Source organism: Pollicipes pollicipes, unplaced genomic scaffold (genome assembly GCF_011947565.3).
Source record: "Pollicipes pollicipes isolate AB1234 unplaced genomic scaffold, Ppol_2.1 Scaffold_3220;HRSCAF=3777_pilon_pilon_pilon, whole genome shotgun sequence".
Lineage (NCBI taxonomy): Eukaryota > Metazoa > Arthropoda > Thecostraca > Pollicipedomorpha > Pollicipedidae > Pollicipes > Pollicipes pollicipes.
In genome coordinates this window covers 21,432-43,141 of record NW_023596252.1, presented here as the reverse complement: position 1 = coordinate 43,141, position 21,710 = coordinate 21,432, and the positions used below count along the sequence as shown (strand labels likewise).

Genomic DNA, 21,710 nt, shown 5'->3' with positions numbered 1-21,710 from the left:
GTAAGACTAAAATAGGCCGCATAGTTCAAGGGACGACAGTGTTGGGTTGTGCGCAAGCTTCCACCTTGTGATCATTTTCGTACTTTACTCTCCCTGCACCAGTGAAAATCTGACGTGAAGCTATTAATGTCATGCGCGATCTCATATAAATCTGATGGGACTAGCCTTCACGGTTTGTTAGCCGGCCGTTAAGGTTTCCGACGCCGTGTGGGCTCAGCTTGGGAGCCCGGCTCTCAGGCCGCGGGAAGGATAGACCCTCGCACTCGTACTCATGCATGGCGTCGGGGGTGGACTCGTGGTTCGAAGTGAGACTGCAGAGTGCATGCATAGAGTTCGGCTTGGACTCGAAATGCTATCCTTGATTTTTATATTCAGAATCGTGTCTCGCATCTACGGTGCTGAAACATGTGCCTGTAAATCTAGACGTGAACCAAACCTGCAACATTTCACAACCAGTGTCGCACCAGTGTCGCGTATTCTCATTCAGACTATCGACAAACACATCCGTGCTATGTTTAAATAGCAGCGTTTTCGGATACTAACAAACCTTTCTTCGAATTTTGGAACAGCGTGGTGTGCATTGACATGGAAGTATTGACTGGAGCCGAGCGCATGGTAGCCGTCTAGATACTCATGGGCGGGCAGTCTTCAGTGACTCAAGCCGGCGAACCACATCGAGTCGACCCTAGACTGAACGCATGACTTGACCCGGTATGTGTAAGTCTTGGTCCGGTGCCGCGGTCTCCAAGGCGATAGTGGAAGGCTAATATATTGTGACCCAGTAAAGTCCCAATACGACGACATGGGTCGGGTCATCGGCCTCGGCTATTATCCCGCATGCATTTAGAGCGATAACTATGCAAATTTATTCATGAATTTTGCAGGCTATTGCCGGCCATAGGCATTCAGCTGTCTCCAGGCTTACCAGAAGTATACTAGTTAGCCATAGTTTTAAGACCCTGTCTGAACCAGCCACAAAGCGCATGAAAAGACTTAATTGCAATGGCATTGAGTGGTGGCATTCCCGCAGGTCGTTAGTGGGTTGTGTCGCGTGAAAATAACAGCAAACGCAAACAGCAACAGTAACACGTACCGGAATTTATGGAACTAGACAATCAGCCCTAAACCCACTGAGTGGTAACCCTGGCATCATGGACTTAATTTCGCTTGAACTCAGTGGAATGAGAGCCGATTCCGCCCTCTAAAGTCTGCCAATCTGTTGGACCGATTTTGGGGGGCGAGTTCCCCAGGGCAAGGTCGTTGGCAGAGATGCTTATTTTATTGTAGCAAGAATTCGACTTAACGGGAGTTTTCCACCGTTTGGGGCATATTTCAAAAACATACCCTAGTGAAACATCATGACTAATTACGTCTTATAATAGCAATGGGCACTGTCAACGCAGTACTGTCGAGACATGGTAAGGATATCAATCTTAATTATTTTCTAGTCCAAATTACGCTATCAACGCTTTGAAACAGCGCTCAGCACTACGCTTCCTCCCTGCAGTTGCGACCATCGTCATTCGTCATGATGATAACCCTGTGCACCTCTGCTGGTGCGACTAAAAGAACGTTTTTGATTGGCCCAGCGGGCAATGGCCTGTTATCAAGAAGTTGGTTGGTTGCAGTTTGAGCCAATGTGTCACGCGGATGATACGATGTTTCGTTCCCCAAAGCTGAAGCACCGTTGTGGTAAAGGACAGAGGGGAGAAATGCAAGACATAGTGTAACTTTTTGTTAAATTCGCGGAACAGTAGCTTCATCTTTGATTATTTTTTAGTGTAACCAAACTGTGTCAAACTTTCTTAGCATATATTACGCATACATTTTGACACATTGTGTGTTGCAAGAACTTCAGAACACACACGTTAAAGAAAGCAAGGCAAATTAAATGCACTACTTTATTGTGTGAACAGGGAGTCAAATCAGATTTCTCCCGCAGGGTCGACTATTTCAAATAGAAATTCTGAGCTATTCAAAATAATTTTGAGGATATTGGTATTGCTGATCAAATCGTACGCTTCTGATCTAACCATAAGAGAAAATGCAAAAAAGTGCATGCTCTCTTCAGATCAGGGACGGACTCAGAGAGCGAACCGAAGTATTTTCAATAGCTATCAAGAGCTAATTTGGCTCAGTTGACGCCAAATAATTTTGGTGCCACGTCAGTTCGCAGAGATATGACCCCACAGGCGAACACATTCCCACCTGTATGTGTGGCAGGACCTCTGTACACAGCAGCTTCGAGCGTTGTTTCTTGTTGTGGATTGGCTAGATGCGTTAGCAACTGATTGTAGTCTGTGACGGATGGAACAACTCACGCACCACAGGGTGACTTGAGATGGTCAACAGTGGAATGTCGAGTCATCATGTCGATGTTGACCCATATGTCTTATGCTGTCCGTTTGTCAGTTGTCTTATGTGACCTGTGATTTTATCAGTCATGCATCTCATGATCGTGATCTCTTCCAAGTATTTTGAAAAGCAAAATGACCGAGGCTATGGACTGTCCCCTTACGTTCGTAACAGCGACCGACATATGTGAAATAAAATGGTGGGGATGTGGATGGCAGGGCCATAGAGGCAGCCCCTACGCGGTCGCAGGTAGCAAAACACCCCAAGGCGATACCACAGCCAAGACTTTTTTTTAAGGAGAATGGGAAGCCTGAAGCCCAGTTAGCTCTCATCATTAGAGAGCTGAAGGTGCCGTCTAAGGCGCTAAAGCAAAAAAACTGACATCCAGAAAAGGCCTCCTTGCTCCCCTCTGGTTGCAACCCTGTGCCAATAACAAGTACGTATGCACAGTTTCGCACGAAGGATGAGAACAGCCCTTTTTTCATGAAAACCAATTTTAGCGCGACCCAGGTGCGTCAAGTTTCATGCATGGTGTCTAAAAATATCGTCTGTGCTCAAGTTACCTTATTTGCGCGCTAAGAGATCTAAGATATTTTTTAATTGATGCCATTTTCATCTATGAAGCCGTACAGTCTCTGAGCCACCCACTGGGAGAGAACATGACACGCAACGTGGGCTGTCGACACGTAATCGGCTCACATCAGTACGGTTTCTCTCCGCGCTGCCAAAGCTGCTGATTTCGCATCGAAAAATATGAGGGACTTTGCGAGGCAAAACGGAAAGCACAATTATTGTACATTGTGACTGCACTGCAGCACTATTGTGTCCCAGTGTGCCTCAATAACCGACGCGCTCACAAAACCGCCAAATATCATGATGTCTCAGTCAATTACGAGATAAGGTGAGCCACGCGGGAGCCTCAAGCAAATAATGAGGGTAGCAAATAACCCCTAAGATACCTCTCGGCTCGTAAAGACCAAAGGGCATTACGAAACTAATGCATCGGGTACGTATTCCAAACCTCACCGGCTCCCAGCTCATTTAACCTGAATTACTAAGAATGCTACACTTCCAAACCCGGCAAGGCTTCATCGCTAATGATGGTGCACTGTTGCTTTGCAACTGAGGAGCCATTCACGGATGTGGAGCGACGTAGGATTGTTCTCTGGAGAGAGAGCCAAACAGACATTTGTTTGGAACTGCGCAGAATAGTATGGAAATTCTCCATCTATTAAGATATCAGAAACGACTATTACCTAGATCACAAAACGGATGCGAGCGATAAAAGCATTATAATTAGACATGGTTGAAACTGCCAAATAATAAACGCAAGTTGCACAACACATCTTAATTAGCTTTCAGAATTACGTGCATTTGTATGTAGCTACACGGTTAGGCAAAATTACTATATCGGCGCGACTGATAAAAACAATTGCTCAACGCATGCCCCATCAGCAGGACCGATACAAAAAGCTGAAGGGGCCGGACTTACCATTTTGCCATGATCGGGTCGTCGTCAATGGCGACTCGGACGATGTACAGCACACAGGTAAGCAGCTTTATCACCAAGTTGAAAATACGTATCCGAAGGCCTGTTGGAAGGTGTCATGTTCTAGAGGCATTTGACCCTACCAGCCACAAGCAAGGGCGACTTGGATAGCGCATCACATCCCTCTGAGTGCATTTTGACAGTGCGATCGGCAGCCACCCGCGTATGCTCTGTTCACGACAAACGACATCACGGCGTGGTGTGTCCGTCATGCTAGCAGCGCGGTTCCATATTTTGCTAGACTCCAGATGTCATCAGCATGGGATATAAATAATATTGCAATGCGAAGAACTACTAGACATGTTCAAGCGTCTGATCAAACGTTTATAAACATTTGTTACATTAAAAAGCGAGCTCAAAGTAGCTGAGACCAGATGCATCTTACTAGATCTTTGATTTTTGATGAAGTAGAGGTGTAACCGCTCCTTCAGGGTGTTCTCGTTGACGTAGTATTCCACACGCACCCTGAAACAAAGGAGATATCATGAGCATTCGACTTGCCATCTCCCGCGCCATGGACCAAAATGGTCATCTGAAACAAAGGGCATACATCAGAAGCGTTTGCAGCAGTTTGTAGAAGTAGACACAACATATATGACGCTCATCATCAACCGGAGCGGATTTACCCCGTGTCGTCGAAATCCTCTCGACCAGGAGCGCCCGCGCCTCAGGCGGACCTGGGCGCGGTGGGCGCACGAGCCGCGCCACGCGCCGCACGTACCGCGGGATGGCCTCGTAGCTGTCCATCAGGTGGAAGCAGAAGGGCCAGAGGTAGGCGCCGCATGGCTGCGCCGGCCGCTCCAGCTCGCTGCACGAGTCGTGCCGGTCGGCCAACAGGTGGACCGAGCACTCGCCGTCGCTGCCACGGCACTCGCTGTCATACACGGCGTCCGACGAGTGCGCGCGCGTGAACATGGCGGCCCGCCAGCGTGGAGGAGAGAGCTGTTCCGCCGCGCTCGCCGAAGGCTACCGCGGTGCGTCACTCAGTGCCGCCCGGTGCTGTGATGCGTTCAGTATAACCGCGGTCGGACCCGTTTGGTGGAGGAGGCAATGTGCCGCGACCTTGCGTCGGCGGAGCTTTGCTTAATCGAGTTGGCGAGGTCCCTCGTCCTGTCCGGCTCAGCTCGCAGCCTCCAGCAACTCTTGCGACCAGTTCAGCGGGCTACCGCACATCCCGTGTCGAGCTAGTCGGCGAGGGGGAGTTTTCAGTGGCGTCGATAAGATCGATCCAGTTCAGAACACTCAGCTGGTCTAGCCACATCCACCGGGACTCATTGAGCCTGACGTGACCTGGGCTGGAAATGGGCGGCAGACCCCGAGCTGTCTTCGGGCCTGAATCAGTCCTGCTGGCCAGGAGCCACAACTTGGCTGTCGAGAGGCGCCCTCGCCGCTGCCGCGTGCGTCGTTTCGCGGCGGCCTCCTACGAACTCAGAGGCCCTCGCGGCGCGCGCCTCGATTGTGACGCACGTTGGTGGCGCGATACTCTGGGGCGTTAATCACAGGTAGGTCACCAGCTGCGCTTGTGCCAGGTCGGGATGCGACTGATCTTGGATGTTGTACAGCGTACCGTGGCGTCTGTTTGCAAATAGCTGCGGAGCGAATAACGAGTTCACGAGATAGAAATGATCACACACGTCGGCTGCGGCAAATGAGTGGAGATAGAGCAGGATATTGGCGACGTCATCTGTTGTCATGCGAATGCTAAGCATATTCCTCACAAAAGCCAATTTCTAGTTTGGCTTTCGTCTCACCCGTGGGATGTCCCGTTTCTCTGAAGCCTCATAACACAGCCAGCCCCACCGATCTCGGTTTTCACGCGGCCCGCCCCGTCATCCCACGACCCCTCGCCCTTCTCCAGCCAGCGCACGCCTCGAGAGTGACCCAGCCGGTCCCGGGCGAGGGCTGGGCGCTGGAGCCGGGGTCGTCCGCGGCAGATCTGAGAGAGAGCCGGGCCGCCAGCGTCCGGCGCAAGTGCGGTAGTGTACTGGTCTTGACGCGTCGAGGCTGGGTGCTGGAGCCGGGGTCGTCCGCGGCAGATCTGAGAGAGAGCCGGGCCGCCAGCGTCCGCCGCAAGTGCGGTAGTGCACTGGTCTTGACGCGTGTCGGGCTAATCCACTGTAATTTTTTTTTTGTCGTTGATGGCGATCTCTTCTAGAATGTTTCCTACAGCGGAGCGCTTCGCGCACTGATTGGCAGGCGTGAGGTAATCGGGGAAGTGGACCAGGAACGATGCACTCAAAGGTCCGATTCAGCGTCACAGTCTTAAATATATCTCCTTCAGAAGCAAATACGGCGGACAAGGCGTCACTTCATAGAATCAGTTGGGGAGGGAAAATGAGCCGATAGCGTTGACCTAACCTGCTCCCAAATCCTGATTGTACTTCAACTCGTGCCTCCGATATCAAAATATTAAAACCTTGTAACCCGCGCCCGGAGGAAGAAAGGTGATCCTCCCTAATGTTTTTTTTCGAGGGCAAGTCAAAACAGAATGCTCGCAGCAACACGAAATTGTCAGTAGTTTTATATGCATATTTATTAATTTCACATCCTGTGTGCCGATTTGAGGTTTTGATCAACCGTGATTAGTGGCCCAGACTAGGTCAAAGAGGCTAACTTCTAAAGGACTTTTAGCAAACAAAACTTTTTGTGGGAATTGGCCGTTGCTCAATCATATTATGACAATAGAGCATGGGAGTACCTAAAGCTTGTGTACATCACACTTTTCAAAACAGGCAAGGTCAGTGTCCTGGAGTCAGGTCAATTTTGCTTCTCTTCGTATAAGAATACAGTTTTCGCGGATTTTTGCATAGCTTTGGTGTTTGTATATCAGGAAAAGCCCTAAATCATAAGCACAACCCTCATATGACCACAGAGCACATGACCTTGGCCAGGTCATGAGCCACCTTCATGAGAACCTTCTGAAAATCACGTCGAGTCCAAAACAGGCAGTTTTACTGGGACATTTTGGACGCAAGATTCAAATGTTCTGTTGAAAACATGCTGATGCATCAAACTAACGCATGATGAGATTACAATAGATCACGCAAGGGCATGCAATATCACATGTGGTCATCCAAGGTCAGTACCTCATGTTGAAATTGCAGAAAGACTAGATGAGCGAATGCGACGCGTGTAACCACCTCCCTATCGTGTTTGTGAAGCTGATGACGCATAAGTTCCTGTGCCAAAATGCCAGTTCTCAGTTTGTTACACATATGTTGCCGAGCGTCGTCGTTGAACAATGCATAAATACAACAGGTATCTGGAGCACCTGCAGATTCACAACGCACTACTTCTGACCAAAAAATCATTATACTGGTCACAAAGACCCGGTTAACATTTCCTACGTTTTCTTTGCGTAGCTTATGAATGTGACCTAAGTTGACCCAACATGGCCCCTGGGTCAGCCTAAAATGATATATTTGTGTATGGAATACTTTTGCCTCACAGCTGAACTTAACAAGATAAACTTAGAAGCATCTTGTGAAAGTGACATCTTATGAAGTTACTAGTAGACCAATTTTTAGCGGTCATCTCCGACCTGACTCTTGTGGGGAACATAAATGGTTGGAATGGAATCCCACAGTCCTACCGCTTCTTTCCTGCCATCAATATCCGTTTTAACATGTTAACATAGGTTATAACTGCATCCATCAGAACCACCGCTTTTTACATCTCGTGAGCTCTGGTGACCTGACGTTTGACCCACGGCAAAAATTTGGTCGTCCATCCTTCACGGTTTGACGAGACCTTTGCAAGAGTTTCCTTGTTTTTCTCATGCGGCGCCTGAGAGTTGGAGATTCCTGGGAAAAATCGACTTCCCCGACCGAGTGCGTTTGTCTCAGACCCCCGGCCGGGAGCGGGTTAATATTTTAGCGGTTCCAAAGTTGGTTTCATAGTGAGAAACAATTTCCCTTTAAAATCCGTTGTGAGCCTTGGCTTTGTAAAAGGGTATAATCTAATTCATTTGTACTAAATCGCCGGCTGTGGCCAGCAAAAATAGGTGTCGTTTCCGCTCATCAATGACGGTCTAAAGAACGCTAAAGACGGTTTGATGCAGGGTGGCGAGATCCAACACGTATAGAATATAAGCTATACAAGATAATGCACACTGCCAGAATGTACCTACATAAAAAGTGACAAATTAACAGCACAACCTGCTCAAATTCTGACAGTAACCCGGAACATTATGTTGAAGTGATGTGGTCATGACTCACTCATCACTGAGTGTTTAGCGTGGGCGTTTACCCCAAAAATATACGCAATCGAAATGTTAGGACTTCTTAAAATCTCTTAAAAATAAATGCCACCTCCCCCAAGCGGGCAGTCTTTATACTACAAATGCGGAGAGCGACGTGTATAACATATGATCATTAGTCTTATGAACGTAATGGTTGTAGTATATCTTTCTTTCCACGCGAACAGATATCTGGAACAGCAAGGGAGGTCTCCGGAAATCACCACAACATCTCAGTTCTACAGTACAGCAGCATCAGGTTCGCAAAGAAGTCGTAGACATATCAAACGAGCAGCCTGTCCTTATGCGAAACTACTATTCAGACATGGTTACCAACATTAAAGTTAACCCACGCTTCGCTCAACAGTGACAAATATCTTTGTCGTACAATCAATACTGCGGGAGAAATCGAATCACCATTCGGTGGCAAGACATGATAACAAACAATGTCATTTATTAGTGAGCTCACATTTGTCAAATCATGACTATACATCAGATGTTTTGAGGGCAATAGCAGTTGTTGACAGCGCACCATTGCACTGATCGCTTACAGGGGGGCCCTGGGACGACTTCAGGGATTGGTTGGTACGAGGAGTGACTGCAGCAGGACGGAGCGATACCGAACACGACACGGGCTTCATTGGATTAGCTGCAATGGTATTTCCCCTGAATAAATATCAGCTTAAGACTGCCCTGGAGGGGCTTCGCACTCGCCCAACCTGTGGCCACTGGACTTCATGCTGTAGGGTAATCGACAGAATTGCGTCCACATGGACAAAACAGCGAACCATCAAGGGCCCCAGCCCGCCTTCAGACCTCAGATGAAGCGCATCACTGTCGACAAGAGCGACAGGACAGCCGGCGACCTGCGGCAGGTGTAGCTGTCTTACATCCCGGACCACCAGGGAGCAATCTGAAGAAATTTTTTGTAGTCATGAATTGAGGGATGTAAAATCTCCAGCTAACGATGCTGCTACTCGTGTTTTGCCGTTGAATTGGCAGCCACATGCCACCGTAGTCACGACTGTGCGACATACACACATGCCATTGTTAGCATTGACATTGGTTAAATTTGATCTGGGCCACCCTGCACTTTGAAAGCCGGCGCATATTACAACCCATTTCTGTCCTGGTAAACCTATTTGTCACTCATTAAGACTTACCAACGTTTGCAGATTGGTCTCACATGCGGGGAGCTGGCCTGATAAAAAACTAGATGCCTTCACACACTATTTGACATAACAAGAACATGGTAATAACTGTGGTGTATTTATAAACCCAATGTATGGGCAGCTCAAAGACATTGATGCATTTCACTCAGCCAGTATTTTTATATTTATGGCCATTGGGGGGCTCAGAGGAGCAGTATTGGGGGATTGAGCGGGGGGGGGGGGGCTCAAGTTAGCTTGGGGGAGGGGGGTAGGTCTTCGAAAGTATTCAAAGTGACGCCCCTGACGGTAGCCATATTTGTTTTGAGGCACCGCCGAAATAATCTAAATTAAAAGTAGTTCAGAAAGTAGAGTCCATAAAATGTTGGTTTATAGTTTGACCGAGCCAATCCACTGTAACTAGAGGGATAGTTGCCCCACCAACCTACATGTAATTGTTTTGTGCTACTAGTATGTCAATGGCCACTACCAGAGGCGTATGCAATGTTCTCCGATAGGGCGAGGCTGAAATTGTTCATTGAAATACAAAATATAAAAGAGGTTCATTAAAAAACAAAACATCAAATATGTTCATTGAAAAACAAAATATCAGCGTGCCGCATGTGCGCACAATTTCTTGCATGGCGTAAAACAACGTTACATGTATTCAGTCTAGCTGTAATTGACGCGTTTAACTCGATTTTCAGTTGCTGACAATTATTCATAAGCTCGCTAATGCGAATGCCAATTTTATGAGGTAAAGGCGCCACGTGCACTGATGACCCTACCCTGAGTACATCCCAGATCGCTACTATTGTAGTTCCATGCATTATTTGTGCTGGTAACAGGTCAGTGTTTCCCCCCGCTGAAATACTATATAGATAATCTTAGTCAGTAAACAGTGGTTTAACTCCAGTTACACCTGTTAAGCAGCCCTAAATCCCTGGAGCGTGGTGCATTACATCGCTGTCTTACATGCACATTGTCGACTGGGAATATCGTAATGTTGCTTTAGACTGATTAAAAAATCCCATGATTTAATATTAAACATACACAACAATGTAAGTTAAACAACAACGTATGTTAGCAGGATTGAAATAAGCCAGATATCTAAGATTGGACAAACGAAAAAGCGTTGATAATTAAATGTGTAGACAAATGTGAGGCATATTTTGTGATCTCTTCGGTATCCTTATCTTACGAGAATTTTTCACGAGATGCTATATAAACTCTGATAAGTTCGTTACCATGGGGCCCTACGGCAAATGCACACACGGTAAGCGTATTCTCACGATATGACAGTGTTTGAGTCCTTGCTGCTAAGGCCAAATATAACTTGCAAAAGCAACCACATTCAAGCGTTCAGGATTCGAAAGGGCTTAAAAGACGCTGAGGCTGAAAACTTCGACAAAGTTAAAGGCAAATACAATTTTAAAAATGTGTTCGTGGAGAGTGGGCGGTCCTTTCAGCCGACTGCATCAGAACGGACCGTAACAAGCTTGGTGAACCCAAGCTATCAGCACCGAACTAGACGGTCTTGGTTTTGTGCGAAGGGAGTAAAGCATTAATTTGTGGAAACAAAAATGGGCACGGGAAGACTCTCATTCGGCGCGAACCTCAAAATGATAGCCGTTTGCACTAGCCAAACTTCAGATATGGAGTCACTCTGTTTGGGGGAGCGAGGGCGCCGGCGTCACGTCCTGGTGCGCCCGCCGTGCGCCCGCCGGCCCAATAGACGTCACCTCACGCGTCAACAGACTCTGGCCGGCGGGTGTCCGTCAGTCGTCGCCGCCGTCAGCCACTCGTCCCCGCCACAAACACCGCCCGAGCCGCCCCCCTCACAGCGCGCGGCCGCAGCGGCCGGGGCGACGCCGGCGGCTGCGCTCACGTGAACACGACCCGCGCCGCGTCCGGTTTGCCCGCCGGCGGCCGCCGCAGCCGACGATAAGCTCTGGTGAGTATGATGTCCGATCGGCTTGCCACCTGAATCAATACAAAGCCGGCTCTGACGCCGCAAGCCCGCAATCGATGCCGTCTAATTAAGAGCGCACTGGGCAGTGCATTATGAAAGGCTCCAGGAAATTGATACTAAAACATTGACCGGCGGCTTTTTCGAATGGCGAAAACAGGCACGCCGCCATGCGCCTGAGAATGTCGAAAACGGGGCTATCAGCCAGTCGGCTCATGTATCTGTAGCTGTAAACTGGCCATCAAAGGTGAACATTATGATGACTTAATTGGATGCAGCATGCTCGTAATATTTAGAAACCCGGACAATTGTACAGGGAGCAAGCGTAGCAAAGGCCGTAGCAAACGGTAGCGAACAGATCGGACGCAGAATTGATTTCGTCCGTAGCTATGGCAACGCCTGTAACATTGCTCCAAGTTCATCACTGGCATTTCCGTCGGTGATATCCAATCATAGATCGAATATCATCCACATTATTGCTGGTGTAGACTCAATGCCCATGCGGTGCAAAGGTCAGAGGTTTGAACACGAGCGCTAAGTGTTAATACGTTCATCTGATGCCAGGCCTTCCCTGTTTGCCCCTTGCCTGACTTGTAAACGGCGATTGTACATTCAAATAGGAAAAGAGCTTTGTAATAAGCTAATCTGCCCATCAGTTGAACCCGCGATTGTTGGCCAATGTTTTTAATGTGAGCGATCATATAAGTGGTCTCTAAGACTCATACAAACTACAGCAGTTAGGTTACCTACTGTTTGAAAATGACGTAATTTAAGCAACTATGAGAATTGAGCATAAATCAAATTACCGGGCATATTCGTTCGATGGAGGAAGACATTAAATTACAGCCGTGCGTTGCGTGAAGGGAGCAATGGTGGGCAATCCCAGCCGTGCCTCAAACGATCCTGCCACTGACAGCCTTTTCACGTCACTGTTGCGGAAATGCTCATAAGTGCATCCCACAGTCATTTGCCACTATGCATGTCTTGTACAGAAAGCAGCGTAATGCTGCACTCGGATAGCCCAAACGCGCAGCATATATCGCCATCAAACGAGTCAATCAGTGCGTTAACAGGCAGAATAATGGTTCTTGTCTATTTTTGTGATGAAAGAAACGTGCTGTATTTGCTGTCAGACACGCTATGGCATGCTTTAGAGCAATCGTGAAACAAAAGACATGGACTAAGGCCTCACACGGTTTCCTTCGACCTGCTATCAGGCAAAAGCCGGTGTAGGATTTATATCGCGATATCGTTTTGCATTAGGTGAATTTCGGTATTATTTTCTCCCAACCATCTTCCTGGTCCCTCTCCGCGCAAAAAAATACCGGTCCTTTTGGTATTTGGTGTGTGTGATGTGTGTGTGTGTGTGTGTGTGTGTGGTGGTGTGTGTGTGTGTGTGTGTGTGTGTGTGTGTGGTGTGTGTGTGTGTGTGTGTGGTGTGTGTGTGTGTGTGTGTGTGTGTGTGTGTGTGTGTGGTGTGTGTGTGTGTGTGTGTGTGTGTGTGTGTGTGTGTGTGTGTGTGTGTGTGTGTGTGTGTGTGTGTGTGTGTGTGGTGTGTGTGTGTGTGTGTGTGGTGTGTGTGTGTTGTGTGTGTGTGTGTGTGTGTGTGTGTGTGTGTGTGTGTGTGTGTGTGTGTGTGTGTGTGTGTGTGTGTGTGTGTGTGTGTGTGGTGTGTGTGTGTGTATTAAATCACATGGAAACCATAGATACAAACGGAATTGGTCGCGATACAGTAGCCACAAAACCATCTATTCAGCAAAATCTGAGTTCGAAATGACCACGCAGTCACAGCGCCCAAGAGGCGAATCTACGAGGCATCTATCATACCATGCAGAATTCTGCGATTTTAACGATGAATAGCTGAGACGGCCATCGAACCATACCAGAGAGCATTTTTGGATTGCCTGATGCATCGTCTGGAACTCCAAGTGGATTGGGAATTGTCGAGGCGCGGAAAAGGGCTACAGCGTAGCCGTAAAAAGCATTGAGCAAGAATCAAGAATCACTTACGCTAAGCCTTCGGTGGACATCCCCTTGAAGTGGAAGCCGAGAGGGTAGGCCGATTTCAGTTCAGATCCATAAAGCTCATTTGCACTCTCACGGAGAAGTAAAAGGTTCGCAATCCTCTCTGGGAGGCTTCAAAGCAACAGGTCTTAGCTCTTGATACGAGATAGGAAATATCAATTTCTAGGATAATGACTGCTACGGTCTCAGTACCTTTGTGTTGATTCGTTAAACTTTTAGGATAAAGTCGCGGTCCGTAACACATAACTGGCATGTTAAGCAGCAGTTTTTCTCAGGGATGCAGGCTATTTTGGATCCACTACTGGAAAGTGAGGAACGCAGTCATAACGCAATATATTTTGCAACTGAATAAAAAGTTTAAGAAATGTAGGTTTAAGAAATTGAGTTTAATCTCCAAAGGTGTAAACCAGAGTAGAAGGAGCCCAATGGGAACAGCACTCGTCTGGAAATATTTTCATGTACACAGAATTAAATCTAAAAACATTCGGTGATATCACTTTCTACCAAATTCGATGACGTAATGCTGTTTTTATCTAGGACACCAACACAAATAGCTCATTTACAGCCAGAAGCGGCGCTAGCTCCCTGGGGTAGCCTTTGCATGCCATGAAATTGTCATCGGGCAGTTCATGGCTGATGCCCAATGCATGCCTTTCTTTCCATGTGTTCTCAAGCCAACTAAGGTATCAATTGTTCAGATCCATGAATCATGTATTCTGCTCACTTATATTTGCGCCACAAACAAATGGCATGCGTCACAAAGAAATGGCAAGTTTCAAGTGTACATCACGATGCCACAGAACTAGGCATGACATGTTGACCTCTGGTCAAGATATGACAGAAACTTGGTTTCAGCTTAAAGCTTTGGCTAAAAACGTTGGTTTAGGTTGGGTTAAGCATGCCTTATTCCCCGAGTTTTCGGTGCATAGCCAGACAATGTTTATAATGGGATAAATCTAGGAGAAAATAGCATTAAGAGAAAACATAGCATTACGAGATTACATGTCCTAAAAAAGTTAAAAAATATCGACGGTCGGACAGATGACTATCGATCTCGATAAGTTGTAGCCATTAAAAGTGTTGAAACGTGTCGCAATAAATGCAGTTTTGTCACGATCGAAGATCATGAAATACATTTGACATGATACGTTATGTCACGTTACGTTTGATACATTATCAAATACTAAGCTTATGAAATAAGATGCCGAAGTGGGTTCTGACACTTGATTGGATAGTGTCTTAAAAATTGTAAAGGAAGCCCCTCAACCGTTTATGGCATGCAACATGCAAAAATAAGAAGCTATTAGAACACCATTTTACAAATATATATATATATATATATATATATATATATATTTCTAACTACATACCATTGGATACTTAGACCACATAAGTTGCTAATGCAATGCAATTGAAGGCACATGGTTTGCACTGTAATATTATACAGATTAAAGGCTCGTTATCTTCAAGTATCAAAAACTGCGTGTTTTCGACGATGATCAATACTAAAATAATAGACATGGGAGTAGCTCCTTTAGTCATCTCACTGTTGCGCAGCTGCGTTGGGGGCAGAAGGCTGCATACCATATCAGGAAGAAAAACCATACAGTTCTTTAAAACCAATCACGCTTGACTTGTATGACATTATAATTTTTGCAGCATCCGCCCGTTTGCCGTGCACGAATGCGGGCACAGCTGCGGTGGCACCATATGACCAATCGAAATTTAACTTGCAACTAGAGCAGCCGGGTCGCATTACTGTTTCTCATTTAGAACCAGGTCCGATCAGCCGGACGTCATCGACCAGCGTAACATCACCGGTGCGTGCGAACGTATCTCATTGGCTTTTCGACTTGATAATGGGCAATCGTCTGAGCAAGAGTCAATAGACTCGTTTTGACTCGCACGTGCGCTTGTGTAAAAACAACGCATTTGACGGTTTGGGACGTTTTTCAGCATTTATGTGAGATCTTGGCGACCCGAGCAGATAACGACGTGAAGGAAACCGCACGATGAAGGCGCATGCACCGTACAAGTTACGCAGCCAGACCAATAATTTCAGGCCCATAACTACACCAGTAATCGGCCGGAGAACAGCCAAGATCACGTTTTTCGAAAAAATCCAATACGTCCCGCTTAGTATGGGCGTAACCACCTCTAGGAGCGGCAAGGCCTTAACCCCGGCAATTTTTGGACAGATTGAACAGCTTGTCGTGTTTTGACAATATAAAATGGCACCAAAACGGAAATATGCCCCAGGAGCATTTAAGGCAGGAACATTGGGTCGAGGAACATTAGGTCATGAAATGAACACAGACGTAAAACCCAATCTACAGAGGGCAATAACCATCAAGAATATTTGTGTTTTTCACCATAGTTTGGCTGCACTCACCCAAAACGTCCAAACCTATCAAGCTTCCCGTTTTCGTAGGTGCAAAATACTGTGCATTTTTAACGCAGGCTACGCGGGCGCATTACAGGCATGGGTGGCTATTCGCGGTTCCTCACGGTGGCGAATATTTTGGCATATTACTGGGCATTTGTTAGTTCTGAGTTCTTATCCTGACAATTATCAGCTTTAGATATTCCGGGCATTGCTGATTGAGCGATATTATTAAGCAATCACGGGATATGTTGTCAATGTTCATATATGTACCAAGTTGAACAAACATAGATCAAACATTGGTCATACAACTCATTACCATTTATGACCATTTACAATTGCAACCATTTATTATAGTTAACATTTAACTTATAACCATGTATTTACAGCAATTCACCACAGTTTTCAAACTATTCAAATCGCCATGATGCGAACGACACGCAAGGTTGGGCAGCCATGGTGAGCCTACGGTGAACTTGGCGTTCAAAACAGAGCATGCTTGCTTATTGAAGGCTGTCAGCATACTGGTGGCTATATGGTGATTCATATGGAGCTATTACAGGGGCGGATACAGGGATGGCAGGGTTGCTGTAGGGCGGGGGTTAAGCTGGGGTTAGCTAAATCCCGGTATGGTTAGTAAGGGGATAATAGCTCGGCTTGTAATGTGGTCAGTTTCGCACGGACATATTATTCATGATGACGAAACTACAGCATCCCAACAGACCTTCAATGCCTCAGAATTAAACGTATCAGATCACAGCGTCGAATACAGGTGCCGAAATGTGGCGAAGAACGACAGTTATGATTTATATGCATTTCAACTCTGTACCAAATGTGCGCCTTGCTTCCAAGTTTGTGCAGCTATGACTGCTCCCGTGCATTTACAGCAGAAACTGCTGTGATAGTCCCCAAAGGTAATCTTCTTACTATAAGCACAGTTAGAGTGAACGCCAAAGACGAGTAAGGTCAGGTTAGGGTTTTGGAAGTTATATATATATATATATATATATATATACATATATATATATATATATATATATATATACATATATATATATATATATATATATATATGTATGAGGGTGATGAGGGTTATAGCTCAGCTTCCGAGGGTGAACTTGTGGAAGGAATTCACAATCATAAGCGTTATATCGTCCACGTGCATATACCCACCCGTATTTACTGCACGCACGCCTCATGCTGGAACTCCTAATATCCTACTAATTAGTAAAGACACTGGTGGCAGAGCTTTGGCAATGACAGCTACGCCAAAAAAACATTTGCAGATGTCCTAGCAGATGAGATTTTCACGAACCGTCTGCACTGAAATGGCCTTGGAACGGAAATAGGTCACCAATCAGACCGTTTTTGACCATGTGTAACACAGAAAGTCGAGCACTGAAATCTAGGTGTTCCGTCCGTGCCGCCCGGACGAGGTTAAAGGGAGGTGCGTTATGTTTTTGGTTTTCCCAATAAACGCCTAAGTGGAGTTTGACAATTATCTATGGTTAATTTCGGTTGGTAAATATGCATGCGGGTCTTGCAACAGCTTTAATTTATTTGGTTTTATCAATCCCTTCGATGGCTGTGCGTGAAAAATACAATTCTAAAAGATAAACCAATCAGCGGGCAGGAAAGAACAAATGCACTGGTTTATATGTAGCGAGTAACTGCACGGTACAGACATGGCCATTATTTCGGTTACTAAGCAACGTAAGCAATCACATTTCCCTAGAGCCTGGCACGGCCGATTGACACGATACAATACATGTCCCTCACCCCGGTATATAGCAGGCCGACATGAGCTGGTGCGCATCAACTGACCAGCCTCACCATACATCTTAACTCGCACACTTGCAGTCCTCGGCTGAATGTATTTTAAAAAATCATCAACATAATGACCACCGCCATCGCTGCGTTCGCAAACTGCTGTCAGCGCTGACGGGCGACATCCTCGAAAAGCCATTGGCTTGAGCTAGCGATACCTTCTCAACAATGTCGACGTATTTAGTTGTGAATACTGCTTGGGGGCCACCCGATAACTTCGTTCTTCCATACTAGCCAAAGAACACTTGAGGGGGCTGTAGCAATATCTAGTCAGCGGACGCGAATTTGTAGAAACCGACGACACCAAAATTTGTAAATCGAAATTCTCTTCCATCTTACATGCACAGTCAAAAATCCAAACCTGACGAGACACACTTCCTTTAACGGCCATCACCAAACGCCACAGAAAACCTTCGGGTCACCGTAGTTTTGAAAGCTTTGATGACAAGGCTAGGATAAATGGTGGTGACAAGATCTGTCAGCTCGTTGGTGGTGACGAGATCTGTCAGCTCATTGGTGGTGACGAGATACGTCAGCTCGTTGGTGTTGACGGGATCTGTCAGGTCGTTGGTGGTGACGAGATCTGTCGGGTCGTTGGTAGTGACGAGATCTGTCAGCTCACTGGTGTTGACGAGATTTGTCAGGTCATTGGTGGAGACGAGATCAACAGCTCTCAATCCAGAAACAAACATTTACTTTCTTCCGAAATTATCCCACGAAGTTGCAAGAAATCATTTCGAAGTAAACTTTCCTTTGAGAAGGCAACGACTAGCTAGCTTGTAATTGCTGTAGTCCGAAATTTGAAAAGATGTGACAACTGTCTGTCCATAGCTGATGGGGATATTATTATGGCACTGTCATCTTGTAGCACGGCCTATCGTTTTAAATTGTATATATATTATATATATATATATATATATATATATATATATATGTGTGTGTGTGTGTGTGTGTGTGTGTGTGTGTGTGTGTGTGTGTGGTGTGTGTGTGTGTGTGTGTGTGTGGTGTGTGTGTGTGTGTGTGTGTGTGTGTGTGTGTGTGTGTGTGTGTGTGTGTGTGTGTATGTGTGTGTGTGTCGCTGTTGCTGACCAGCGTGCCTTTGCCTTGTAGACGTCTTACCAGCCAATTGTCATTGTGGCCGCAATGAACACTTCAATGTGCAATTAAAGCTCCCAAAAATGCATCGTTTAAATATCCAGTCATCCATCGATGTAGTTAGAAACCCTCGTAACAGTTGACGACATGAACCAACTACGGGCTCACTGAACTTGTTATCTGGACAGAATGCCTGGTGAGATTGTAAACTTTTGGGCTATCTTGAAACAATCCAGAATATTTTGTCCAGCAGGATTTACCGGACATTTTGGAGGCACGCTTTTCGTTTAGTGACTTGCATTGAACGTGATGATCTGGACCTGCACAGTCTTGTGTTCGTAAATTCCTTTAACGCATTACCACCATCAACAAATGCAAGTACCTCATTAAAATGAAGTTACTGACACCAAGACAAGACACATCAATGCTTGAGTGCACAATGACACATGTTCGCAATAACTATGAAAACAAGCTTCGTAAATAAATATGTATGGTTTAAAAATTGGCACCAGGAGCTTAATTACCAAAGGACAAGGTTGAAAAAGCCCCATTCCATGGTACTGAAAACAAACGACGAATAAATTAATCAATGACAGGCATCTATAGTAACCTTTTGGCAGGCATTTCGAGCTATGAAACCTGACACCCATGCAGTGCCTACCTTCCATACACTGTAAATATCCTTGCTCATCAGGGAACGCCGATCAAGCTCATCTCGAGTTTGAAGCAAATTGCGTGATTTGTGACCGGTCCATGTGTTAACGGAAGCAATATCTTCTTCCCCCTGTTCCCAGACAAGATTCTTAATTCGGTCAAAAGCTCACAGCTTCCCACTTGTAGCCTATGTCATCGCACTCGGTCTCGCCATGTCATACCAATATTCATCCTTCAGAAGCTGCCGTCCGCGCTCGTAGGACAGGAGGAGGACAATCATAGAACGCATCGATAATACTCCAGACGTCCATATCTTCAGCCGGCATCTTAGGCACGGGCTAACCGATCACTGCCATGAGTGGCTTTATTAATCATAGCATGACTGTTAGCCTTGGCAGTCGTGGCATGACTTCGCAGCACTCTGCATGTTTCGAGCGCTGCCTGCAAAACTGTTGAGCATTTGCGTGCGCAAACGTAATGACGTTTTTGACACCGACTACACATCGTAGTCAACGATGAATATATCACTGTATAGTATTATATTATATATATATATATATATATATATATGTTATATATATATTATATATGATATATTGAACTCACCATATAGTTAACGGTGATTGATTAATGACCTACATTCGCACTTCGTCACCTTCTTGGAACTTAAAATGTTGGCACATGGGTAACGTGAACCAGGGCCTTTTACTCTGAAAAATTGTAGTTTTAGCGTCACTGGGAGACAAAAAAAAGCAACAACAAAGAGGAGAGAAAAGGTAGAGTGCACAACTTCCAGGGGCATGCCATTCTGACAAGCTTCTAGGGTGTGTTCTTGCAATTTTCGCCATCAGTTATGTGTGCCAACGCTTTGCGCTGATAAAATTGGTTCTGAACAACGAATTACACATAATGAGCTTCTCTTTCACCTTGCAATATTTCCTGGTCATTAGGTTTACCTCACTGTGACGGTATTTTATAATGAGTTAGCTGATGGAAAGCATTGCACCAAAGAGGTCGCACGCCGTAGCTGGGCAGTCAGCCTCATGACACTATAAGCCATCATACAGTGAAGCACGCACATCAAGCAATTCAGTGCAAATGACTTAGACAGCTGCAAACATCAGCACGGCTCTCAAAATGGCCCTTTGAGGAAAAATAATACGACCTTATTTTTAGGGCCACCTGTGCTATCCCCGATATTTTCTAAACAATACGCCAACCAGGTAATGCTGAAAAAGCATCACAAACATTAAGAAGCGCCATATTGCGGAGTAGGGGCGGAGTGAGACTATGGATGACTTTTTCGCCAGCAGCCTTGCGTGGTAGTGTTTCGTGCTTCTCGATATTTGCGAGGAGAGGGTGATTTCAGCCGGACGGAGTAGCGCGCGTGCATCAAGTATTGCTTTAAACTCAGCAAGTCTGCGTCCGAGACCAAAACGTAAAACAAACGTTGGGTGATGACACATGGGTAGAACCCTGGCTTCCGAATTTTATCGCACTTAAAACGTGGACAAAGCATCAGCGGAGGATTGCTAAAGTATTGGCTGTTTCTCAACCAGGACGCAAAAAAGCGTCAAAAAATGCGTTCGGCCATCCGCCAGGACCACCGCCGTGCGATTGACCACTTCTGCCATGGTATTGGCCAGCTGCTTAGTTCATGCCAACCCATTCCCAAAAAGGTGATTAACATGAGGACGATACACTTAATAACACTTAATACACCATCACACACTCACAATTGCTAACTAAGGAGCAGGGGCAGCGCCTGCCTATTCTGCGGAGGGGCATTCAGGAGCGGGTCGGAACCAAGCAAAGGTCCCAGTTCCAGGTTTGCGTAAGGAAACCCTATTTGTCCCTCGGCTGAGGCCATGAGGTGAGATCGCAAAAAAAGCACATAACTCCCCTCTTCCTCGCTGTCGTGGAGCCCGTCACTGCGATGGGTTATGTGGAACGAATCCGGACAAATACCCGCTTATCACAGCCTTCCACAAAATACCAGTCTGAAGCCACAGAAGACGCGCATTCCCATTCGCAATGTTTCCAGCAGGCGACGCCCTCGCGTCGCCAGCAACACGACACGCCCACACAGCCAGTCGCCACACAACGCCAGACACCGACCAGCGGCGCATGGCCACGGCTAGCCGCGTCGGCCACGGCGAGAGAGCGGCCTCGTCAGCGCCCGCCGCCACCGCAGTTACCTGGGTATGGCTTCGGCCACCTTGTCGAGGCTGTCGGCCGGTTCCATGGGTGTGCGCTCGAACAGGCGGCTGGGTGCCACCGTGAGCACGTTCGAGTGCGACTTGCGCTGCGGCTTGCGGCGCTGCTGCTCTCGTCGCAACGAGCGCAGCCGGAAGAAGAACACATTGGACATGCTGCAACGGCGCCACGGTCAACTACACGGCCGGCCCGCTCCACCGCCGCCGCCGCCGCCGCTGCCGCCGCCAGCGCCGCCGCCGCCAGCGCTGCCG

The 21,710-nt window shown here is 46.7% G+C and overlaps 1 protein-coding gene across 1 annotated transcript in view; it reads right to left on the bottom strand.

The window, feature by feature from the left end:
- Positions 1–21,490, bottom strand: part of LOC119091125 (potassium channel subfamily T member 1-like) — a 31,638-nt gene extending 10,148 nt beyond the window's left edge. Inside the window, exons 1-3 of the mRNA XM_037213805.1 lie at positions 21,441–21,490; positions 4,290–4,369; positions 3,848–3,947 (exon numbers count right to left, since the gene is read on the bottom strand). Coding sequence (XP_037069700.1) covers positions 3,848–3,947; positions 4,290–4,369; positions 21,441–21,487 — 227 coding nt within the window. The 5' untranslated portion in view covers positions 21,488–21,490. The remainder of the gene's footprint in view (positions 1–3,847; positions 3,948–4,289; positions 4,370–21,440) is intronic.
- Positions 21,491–21,710: the final 220 nt, after the last annotated feature.